Here is an 11,003-nt window from a genome sequence, read left to right on the forward strand (position 1 = left end):
AAATTATAAACTTTTTTAAAGAATATAGCAAAAGTAGAGTATTTTAATGCCTTTGCAAAGGTTATTTAACATTAAAATGTTAAGCCCTGTGAACAGACTTTCAGAACTTGGACAGCGAGTTGGAGTACGGATGGTCGAAATTTTGTTTGTGAGAGAGAGAAATTACAAGCGGGAGACTAAGCTTTTGAATATTCTTTTATTTGTCAAAGAAACTTTATGGAAGGTATGTTTATCAGTTTATTTGGATTTTCTTTTTTTTTTAGGTGAATGTATGATTACTTTGAACTGTTTTAACAATTGATTTATGCAACATATATATTTAACTTTACTCAGTCCTTTGATTGTATATCTGTATAGAATTCACATATATATATATACAGTATATATAATTTTTCTTTTCTTTTTTCTTTTTCCAGTCTTTATTTGGTAAAAATGCAGACAAGTTGGACAGAGCCACTGATGATGAGAGAACATATTATCTCATTGAGAAAGAACCACTTATTAACAAATATATCTCAGTGCCTCGTGATAAAAGTTCCATCAATTGTGCTGCTTTTGTTGCTGGAATTATTGAAGCTGTTCTCAATTCAACTGGATTCGTAAGTTTGAAAAAGTTGACATCAGCTGTTGTATATGGTAATAAGCCAGTAGCATAACATGATGAAATGCAGCTCAGGGTGGGACTCATGATATTGCCCTGTGGCTAAAATTACTCCAGATGTGTTCAAATTTCAATCTATTTCCATTAAATGATTTTTATCACGCATCCATACCGCATCAAGAACTCAGCTTGCATTGCATAATTGAAAATATGTTATGAACATTTTTACATCATTTGCTATAGTCTACAAAAAATAGATATCTGGATAATGCTTACCCTAGTGTGGGTTTCATGATATTGATTTCCTGCCTCCATAGTAAAGGGGCCAGATGTGATGCCCAGGGCGGCCCCCCGCCTACCTCTGTTACTAGGCCACTGTATTAAGCAGTGATGGACATTTTTTGAGAATGAGGTATACATGTAAGGTTATATTTAGGAATTTTGCTTGGAAATTATAAATGTTTCTATTAATGCAGAGATTGAACTTAAAAGAGCAAGAAGTAGGTATATGGTGTACCCCTGCATAATCCTAGATTTCTCAGCCAGAAATAAAGATGTTTCACTGGGCATCATGGCAAATAATTTTTATACTTGCCATACAAACAATATTATGGTAAGACATATCTTTCTTAAATAACATTGTTTTATTCCAGATCCCATAAGCATTGAAGTGGGCTATGCTTCATAATGTAATACATGTCTACAAAGAAATCTACAAGTATCTGTCTCTATAACAAGGGGGATAGCCATCCAGGTCATGCTCCCCCTCCCCACCTATCCCATACTCATACATCATCCATTTGTTTTACTTTTATGCTAGCTCCTTGTGGATGTGGGGCCATCCCTTCTCCCTCCTGCCCCGCCCACTGCTGAAGTCAGAACCAATGCAACAAGACACAGCATGGACCCAACAGCCTAAGCTGGTTTACTCCTGCTACTTCATTTTCATGATGATGATCCACCATCCTTGACCCCCTCATGTGATAGTAAAGAATCAATCAATCCATTGCTCCTGGTCTCTCTTACAGAAGTCCTGTGGTCTCCAGAAAACCAGCAACAGCACCCTGGTGGGATCATAAGTTGCTTAGAAAAGAGATTTTGTGAAGTAATGTTTAGGGTTCTGGCTTGGAATTATGTTTCTGTAATTTTCATGTGATATTCTATTAAGAAGATTTTGGTTCTTGTATGTCAGTGTCCTTAGGGGCAGTTTTGGTACATCTTATAATTATTCTTAATGTTTCATTTTACAGTGTTGGTATGTTTTTGATTTGCCGATTGTTGGGAACCATGCTATGGGGCATATTCTAAGGTGGTTCTTATGAATTGTTTATAGATGGTTCTTAGATTTTCTTTTTGTTGTCCAAAGTCAATGGTAGAAATGGTTTTTATAAGGTTTATTTTATTTTTTCTATTTTTGTGTTTAGGTAATTGACATGTGATATGAGTATCAACTGTTAGACCTAGGATTTTTATGTTCCTTTCTAAAGGAAAGGTTTGGCCATTTCATTTTACTATGGGGTGGTCTTTTGGCTCAGGGTTGTGTGGGGTGAGGAATGTTACTAGGATGAACTTTCCATTCTGTTCACTCTGAGCCTTTGTTTCACTTTGTACAAGTAGGCTTGGGTGTTCTTTGCTGCTATTTTATATTTACTGTTCTGGGTTATTGTTGTCAAGTCATCTGCATACAAGAATGTTGGTGTCTTGTTCTAGTTCAGGAGTCAAGAGGTCAATCATGAAGAAGTTGTACTGGTATTGCACCTTGAGGAGCTCCATTCTATAGCCTTTTTGTACCCAAGATGTGGTTGTTTTGGGGATACTTTGCATTGTCTTCCTGATATAAAGTTGGTTTATCTTTTGTTATAATGGATGAGAGGGAGGAAAGGGTGAATGGGAGTGGAATGGGATGGGAGTGGGTACTTACCTTTTGACTTTGTTACCTCCCTTGTAAGGAGGAAAAAACCCTTGTTATATCAATAGATTATGGATGTCTTCCATAATTATCTTTTTGGCCCATATGTGTCTGGGGACCTTGTCAAAGCCTTGTTTATATCAGTAGCAACCAAAACTGTTCTTTATGGTGGGGGCTTTCTTGTTGAATCCTTTAGTACTTGTTGAGTGCTGTTGAGAGCAGAATGTTGGTAATGTGGCCCTCTTTGAAACCATGTTGATTGGGGAAATAGGTATTTTTCATTTGATTTTTGCTGCAAGCAACTTTTCCATCATCTTGTATATTGTGGATAATAGTGATATTGGTCTGGATGCAGCTGGGTCCTGGTGGTATGTTTGGTTTTACGATTGGTATTATTTGATCTCTTCAGATGTTTGGGATGTTATTGTTCAGCCAGAAGTAGTTGAAGATATCAGTTAAGGCTCTTATGACATTTTGGCCCAGATGTTTGAGGTCTTATGTGGACCTTTTTCTTCTTCTTTTTATTTTTATTTTATGGCTTCATCTGTGCCTTACTATGGGAAATGGGTGTGTCTTCTTGTCAAGTTAGGTTTTAAGCATATCTTTAATTATTTTCTTGTTTTCTAGTGTAATGGGGTTAAAGTTAGCTTTGGAGAAGTGTTTGTTTGTGTCCCCTGTGGTAGGGGGAGGAAAGAATTCTGCCACTGTGATTCCCATGCAAGTCATAAAAGGAAACAAACTGGGATAGTTATGGGACTAGGTATCCTGCTCTCTGTTGTTTATCATACAAGAATTCAAGGCATGAGAAGGTCTGGGAGAACTCCAACCAGAACCCTGAAAAAAGTAATTTAATGTGTGTGTGTGGTACAGATAAAGTGAAAGAGAAAAGATAGTTTGTTTGTGAGAAGAGGGATGTGTTAGCAATAAGTGTAGTTGAAAGAGAGTGTGCTTTTGATTTTGGGAGTGTGGTGGGGAGTGACATGAGTGATGAAGGGGTAAAGGAAGGAAGGAAGGAGTAGCTCTGCTGGTAAGTGATGAGTTAGAAAAGTGTGTGGTGGAGTGACAAGAAGTATCTTTAAGGTCAGTGTGGGTAAAAATGAAACTGGAATACGAGATACTGATTTTTGTAAGCAGATGTGGACCTGGATAGATTTAAATAAGTACTTATGGAGTTTTGGGAGGAATGTGAATATAATAATGTTTAGGGATCTAAATGCTAGAGTAGGGAATGTGCCAATAGATGGAGTAGTAGGGAATTTTGAGAGCTAGGTTAAAAATGATCATGGAGAGTTGATACTAGAGGTGTGTCTAGAGAGGGTGTTGATAGCAAACAGTGTCAAAGAAGAGAGTCAAGCATAAGTATACATGGGAAAGGGTGGTGGATAGAAAGGTGGTTGATAAGCCATTAATGGACTAAGTAGTGGTATCCAAAGGAAGAATAGGAAGAGTTCTAGATGTCCATGTTCTTAGGAGAGAGTGGGGGAATAGCAGATCATTTGTGGGAGAAGTGAAATTGAGAGTGGAGAACAAATGGAGGAAAAGAAAAAGGGCAGAAGTTAGAGTAGTACTTTGAGTAGACAATTTAAATGAGCAAGAAAAGATGTGATACCGGAAGCTGAGAGAGGTGTGGGAGATGTGATGGGTAGGGTAGAGGTACGAGTAGAAGAGGAATGGGTCTGCTTCAGGAAGTGACAAGATGTGCAAAGACAGTACAGTATGTAGAATGAAGAGGATGAAAGGGAAGAGAAGGAAGGGTAGTGAGTGATGAATGATGAGGTGAAGAGTAGAGGAAAAGTGAGCATATTTGGATTGGTTGAAGAGTAGGACTTGGAAAGCATATTAAGGTACAAGAAAAAGCGAGGAGAAACAAAACATAAGGGAGGCAAAGAGGAGAGCAGATGTAAATTGGGGTATGACAAAAAGATAATAAATAAATAAATAAAACTGTTTTCGAAGGTAGAGAACAGAGTAAGGAGAGGTGAGTCAGGAAGAAAGGAAAAGGTAAAAGGTGCAGATGACAGATGTTAATTGAAGTGAAGACATTAAGGGAATATAGTTGAGTATTTTATTGTTGTTAAATGTAATGGAGATTAGGTGGGGAATTGGTTGTGGCAGTGTGAGGAGCTAAGAAAATGACTTATGGGAGAGGAAAATGAAAGAAAAAAAAATGAGGTACAAAAAGTTTTGAAAATTATGAGAGCTGGTGAGCCACCTAAGTTGGATGGGCATCATACATAGTGCTTGAAAAAAGGAAGGTATCGTGAATTGGCTGATGAGGTTGTTTGATATGTGTCAAAGGGAGGTGAGGATGCTGGATGACTGGAGGAGTACTTGTATAGTTCTCCTTTACAAAGGAAAAAGAGACAAATGCAAATGTAGTAACTTTCAGGGATCAGTTTGTTGAGTGTAGTTTGAAAGACATATGGAAGGGTTTTAATTGAAAGGATCAGGAGAGGAACAGAGGGGAAAATTGGTGAGAAGTGTGGGTTAGGAAAGGTAGGGGGTGCATGGATAAATTTTTTGTATTTACCTAGTTGTATTACACAGGAAGGGGAACTATGCTTATAGTGACCTGTCTTTGTATCTCACAACATCTAGTTTGTTCTTAGATTCTTGTATGGTGTTTGCACACACTATTACTTAGTTGTATTTACCTAGTTGTATTATATGGGAAGGGAGCTATCCTTGTGGTGACCCTTCTTTGTATCTTTCAGCATCAAGTTTATTCTTAAAGTCGTGAATAGTATTTGCACACACTGTTTTTTCATCTAAGTTATTCCATATATCTAGTATTCTGTGTGGGAAGCTATTCTTTTTCCTATCTCTTCTATAGTTGTCCTTTTTGAGGTTTTCATGACCTCTTGTTTTTCCATTGTCATTTTTTAGTAAATCTTTTCTGTCAAGGATTTCCATTCCTTTCATGATTCTATAGTCAGTAGATCACCTCTTTCTCTTCTTTGCTCTAGTGTTGGTAGTTTGAGTTTCGATAATCTTTGTTCATATATTGATTTGGAAAGAGCTGATGCCAACTTTGTTATTGTTCTCTGTATTCTTTCTAGTTTCCTTATATTCTTTTTAGTACTGGGTGTCCAAAGTGTTTGCTGCATATTCCAGTTTTGGCCTAATCAATGTGACTAATATTTTTTCTATCATTTCTTCATCCAAGTATTCAAGTGCCACTTTCATTGACCTTAGTAGGTTGTATGTTTCACCTACTGTTTTGTTTATATGTCTGTCCAGTGTCATGTCATTGCTGATTATCACTCCAAGGTCCCTTTCTGAGTGCACTTCTTTTATTTCATTTCACCAATTTTGTAATTTTTTGAAATTCTGTTTTTGCTTTTACCAAACTCCATTATGCTACACTTCTTGATATTAAAGTTCACCTCCCACTTTTGAGTCCATTTCCAGATTATGTTCAGGTCTGGTTGTAATGAGTCACAGTCCTCATTTGTTGATACTTTCTTTAATATTTTTGCATCATCTGTGAAGAAATTCATATAACATTCAACTCCTTCATCCATGTCGTTCACATATATGGCAAGCATGATTGGAGCCAGTACTGACCCTTGTGGAACACCACTTATCATTTCTTCCCATTTCGAGTATTTGTCTCTAATTACTACCCTCATTTTTCTCCCAGTCAGGAAGTTTTTTATGTATATTCTTTCTTGCTTTTGTTGTGGAACATATTTGACCACACCCTCATTATAAATTTCCTTTAGTATATTCCATTTCTCTTCCGTCCTTTTTTCTTCACTAAGGAATTTTTCCCAGTTTGCATTTTGAAAAAATTCGTTAAGTTTCTCAAGATTCGTTTTGCTATACATTGGTCTTCCTATTCTATGTTTCTCATTTCTTCTTAGGTCCATTTGCTCTTTTAATTTGAATTCTATTAGTACATGGTCACTCTTTCCTAATGGTGTTTTGTATTCTATTCTGTCTACAATTTCGGGTTCCGATGTGAGTACTAAATCCAGTCTCGAAGGTTCCTCATTGTTTCTGTATCTGGTATTTTCCTTTATCCATTGGGTCAATGTGTATTCAATGGTCATATCGAGTAGCATGCTGCCCCATATGTCCTCTCCACCCCTCACTGTCAATTCTTCCCAACATATTTCTTTGGAATTAAAATCACCCATAACTACTGTATTTCCTCTTTCTTTCAGTATATCAGTTAGTTCATGTTTCGTATCTTCTAACAATTTGGAATGATCATGTTCTGTCCAGGCCTGTGTTTTAGGGGGCACATACACTACTATAAATTTTCTACTTTTCATGTGGTTGTTTTCTATCTTTATCATGATTGACTCTACATTATTTCTTCCTTCTGTTATCTTTGTCACATTTAAGTCTTTCTTGGTCAGAAATAGTACTCCCCCTCCTTGTTTTTCCTTTCTATTCTTCATCCAGCAGTTATATAGACCTTGTCCCACTGTGTTAGGTGGTAGATTCCCTTTCAATTTCGTTTCCACTATTCCCATTTTTTTTTCTTTCCCTTCTTCTGTCTGTTTTGTTACCTTCTTTGTGATATACCATTTTCTCAACTTCAGGTCCACCACTTTAAAAAAAAAAAATAATAATAATTCTTTTCATTTTCTGCTCTTTTTTCATTCCTTTCTTTCACTTCACTTCTAAGCTCTTTTTCTTCTTCACTCATTTCTTTCTGTATCCATACATTTTTGAGATTTTCACTATTTGCTAGTTTTGTTTTGGATAGTACTTCCTCTGCTATCAATTGTGACCTAAGTTTTACCTTTAGCGGCCTAAATTTTTTTTTTTTTTTTAGTATCTCCCCATTCTGTAAGTTTCCTTGATTTCTTTATCCAAGGTTTGATTTTCCCCTTGCATCTCTTTTAGAATATCTTTTGCAATCTCTTTCTCTTCCCTTTTTCTCTGGTATCTAGGCACATCATGCTTTTCCTTAATACCATAAATCACATTGCATCTTTGCCTGTCCACTGCATCCCTAACTAAATTTCCTTTTTCTTTTATCACTTGGATTTTTTTTTTTTTTTTTTTTTTTTTCTCTCCTTAACTTCTTTCATTATTGCCTTGATGGATAATTTTACTAGAAACGAAATACTGCTGTATAACTTTGTATGAGTGTTGCCACCATCATAGAGATTCTTTTGAAATGTTTACCTAAAATTCGCTCGTGTACCAGAATTTTTTTAAATATCGGTGGTGATGCTCCCTTAACCTCATCTTTCCCTATAGTCCTTTCATTCACCTGTCCCATTGCAGTTATTTTCCAAGCTCCTACAACCACAATCAATCTCCCTATCCTCCTCTACATTCAACAACTCTGAAATACTCTCTCCATCTTCCCCTTGTTGCCTTCTCTTCCACTAACATCTATCCATCTGCATCTTACCTTTTCCTCTCTACCTTATCCTTCTCACCAACACACTCAATCTCTTTCTTTTTCATCTGTACCACAACCATGCACATTTGATGACCCATGTTTTAGGGATCTGGTTGGAGTTTTCCCAGACCCTCCTACACCTTGATTTCTCTCAGCATGAACTTAGAGTAGGATTCCTAGCGCCATAACTATGTCTCATTTTGTTGCCTTTTACAACACACATGAGAATCATAGTAGCAGAATTCTTTTTTCCCCCTGTCACAGGGAATACAAAGAGGTAGTCATAGAAATGATAAGAGACAATTTGAAGGGAACAGCATAAAAGAGGGATAGCTGTAGTACAAATAATAGCATAATTCCTGTATGAGTAGCCTAAATTATTGGCTGTATACTACCATGTAATAAATTCTGGATGAGACCATGCATTCAGTACCCCAGTATGGAGGTATTGACTGCACTTACACATACCAAAAAGATTCTTTCACACCACCCCTCCCATCACGGTACCTTGGGGGTGAATGGCAATCCCTTGTCACACTGCCTGGGAAATGTATGTAATTTAAAGTAGTTATAAGGTAGTCTGTTGAGAGTGAATACTTTTCATTTGTAGGAATGAATATATTTAATTTTTTCTCTTTCTCTCTTTGCAGCCTGCCAAGGTGACTGCCTTGTGGCACAAAGGAACAACCTTTATGATAAAGTTTGATGATGCAGTTCTTGCCCGAGACAAGCAGCTGGAAGGCCGATAATATTGTCATCCACATTGTACATAATTGCTCTGGTATCATATCTCTGACCTGTAAATATTATTTCCTCAGGATCAGTTTGAGTACATTTTTTTCTCCTTTAAAGGAAAACATCCTTCATATATTGTATTCATATAAGAATATTCTCTCACTTTCTCTCTTTAACCCCCTTTCTCCTTGTTTCTCTTTCAATGCGTGTTTTTCTCTAATGTTTTATTCCAGTAGGGTTATTCTGGTATATGTATGTAGGGTTATTTGATCTTTTTTATTTTGTATTTTTTGTGAATCTTATTAAGTAAATACAGGAGCAAATATCTTCATTTGTAATTTTGAACTTATGAATATTATGGATCTAATTACATTTAGTTTGTGTTAAAAGTATAAATAAATACTTTGATAAGGAATTCAGTTGTATCATCACATACCTTTGTAAGTGGTATCATAGATAATAGTATGTACCAGCCAGGGTAAACCAACTCCAGATGTCAGGTCTTATTGTGGAATTGCAGTGTCACTACATTGCATTTGACCTAAGCACTGTAGTGTGGAACAGAGATAACCTTTCATCCACAAAGTGCTAAGATGGGAAGGGTGACAAATGGGATTTGGAAGGGTGTAGGATGGGTGGATGTTTTGACTTAGTCATACACGCCCCTCCTTATATGAAGGAATAGGCTTTTTGGTATACTGTATAGATATATACATATACCAAAAGGCCTTTCCTGCCTTATAAGGGAAATGGCTTGCTAAAGCATATACCCATATCTTCACCCATGCCACACTCATCTAGCACCCATATATTTTCCCTTTTATCTTAGCTCTTTGTGGATGAAGGGGCATCCCTGCCCCCCCATCCACTTCTTGGTTCAAAAGCAATGCAGCAAAACATTTTACTTCCACAGCAGGTACGGTCATTAACTTCCACCTCTTCATTATGGTAACCCTTCCCCTTTGTCTACTTATGAGTAATGCAGGGAAGACAAGAAATTTATTTGTGTTACATCAAGTTATCATCTATTCACAACTCTCCTCTTGCACTCAACTCATATAGATCTATCTACCAAAAAGTCTCTTGCTCCTTAACCACTTCAGTACAACTCAAATTCTCACATGCAGCATCGGCTGCTAAGCTTACAATTCTTCACACTACTCGCATTGTAAAATATAAAGTCACTGCTGTATTACTCATTCTCATTTACTCTGAGTAATAATAAACACAGAAAGCGTGATCAAACCAGTTCACGGAATCCAGGGGTAACTCATGTACAACTGCAAAAAAAAATATATATAATCAAGATGCCGATGCCAGCATCTTCGTGTACCTACTCACACTTCATAACACCTATGTGGGTGTCATCATACCAAAATGGTTAAGAGGCAAGGAGGTAGTCAGCCAAGGCATGTATTCACCCTTGATCCATCCAACAACCATACATTTTCCCTGTCCCCTGCCCAATGCCTGAGTCAGAAGCAATGCATTAAGACACAGCAAGGCCCTATATCCAAAGCTAGTGTATCCTTGATGCTTCATTACATGGCAACCCTCCCCTCTTGTCAACTCATGAATAGAGATATTTAAAGTTCCCAGGTTTCAGTTCTGATATCAATCTCTCAGAGACTCTCCTCAGAATGTCAGCCAAGGCAAGCCTCAACCCCCCACCATGGTGCCCAGCCATGACAGTAACCTCCCCAGTAAACAGCTTAAGCTCACTAGCCCAGTAAATCTGTAAAGGGATGAATTCATAAAGAAAACTCATCAGTCCCCTGTCTTCTCTATATTTGGCACTATGAATACACAATGTAGATTCTCCATGAATCTAAATTTGCCTGCAACTGCCACTCCAGGGGCCCGGCCTGAGTCTTTATGCAGTTTTAATGCTGAGCTCAGCTTCCAGAGAAGAGGGTTAGCAGTTTTACAATTTCTATATTCAAGGCAGGAATGAAATAGTTGGCATATAGGATACTGTGCAGGGCAGGATATATGACAATGTCATTCTGCTGCATACAGGTTAAGCCTATAAGGATGTTGGCGGGGAAATAGTCATCAGCTATGTAGACCATAAGTGGGATGTGTGGGCATTGAGCTGGGAGGGAAATGTCCAACGAGAATTTACCAAGGATAAGGAGGGGTACACCATTGATGTCAGCTAAGTGAATGTCAGGGGCTCAAGATTATGACTCTCTTGGTTTTCAAACAGTTGTCAAAGGTGAATGTGGACATTATGTTCACTGGGGAGCCAGTGTCTTAGAATATGGTTAGTTTGCTGTTGTTTACAATAGCCTTGAAAACCATGGAAGGTGAGGAATTCCCTGCATTGGTCATGGTAAATATGGAGAGAGTGTGTGAGTCAAAGTCCTTGTATGGTTGAGCTTGTATTT

General features: G+C 37.5%; 1 protein-coding gene across 2 annotated transcripts in view; it reads left to right on the forward strand.

Moving 5' to 3' along the window:
- Trs31 (trafficking protein particle complex subunit 31) overlaps window positions 1-9,028 on the forward strand; it is a 31,666-nt gene extending 22,638 nt beyond the window's left edge. Inside the window, exons 3-5 of one of the 2 annotated variants that reach the window (XM_076210112.1) lie at window positions 85-223; window positions 417-599; window positions 8,529-9,028. In XM_076210112.1, the coding sequence (XP_076066227.1) occupies window positions 85-223; window positions 417-599; window positions 8,529-8,627 (421 nt within the window). In that variant the 3' untranslated portion in view covers window positions 8,628-9,028. The remainder of the gene's footprint in view (window positions 1-84; window positions 224-416; window positions 600-8,528) is intronic. The other variant, XM_076210113.1, reaches the window with a different exon arrangement.
- The last annotated feature ends 1,975 nt before the right edge of the window (window positions 9,029-11,003 follow it).

The sequence above is a fragment of the Oratosquilla oratoria genome, chromosome 27 (assembly GCF_046742065.1).
Source record: "Oratosquilla oratoria isolate Oo_2021 chromosome 27, ASM4674206v1, whole genome shotgun sequence".
Taxonomy (NCBI): Eukaryota; Metazoa; Arthropoda; class Malacostraca; order Stomatopoda; family Squillidae; genus Oratosquilla; species Oratosquilla oratoria.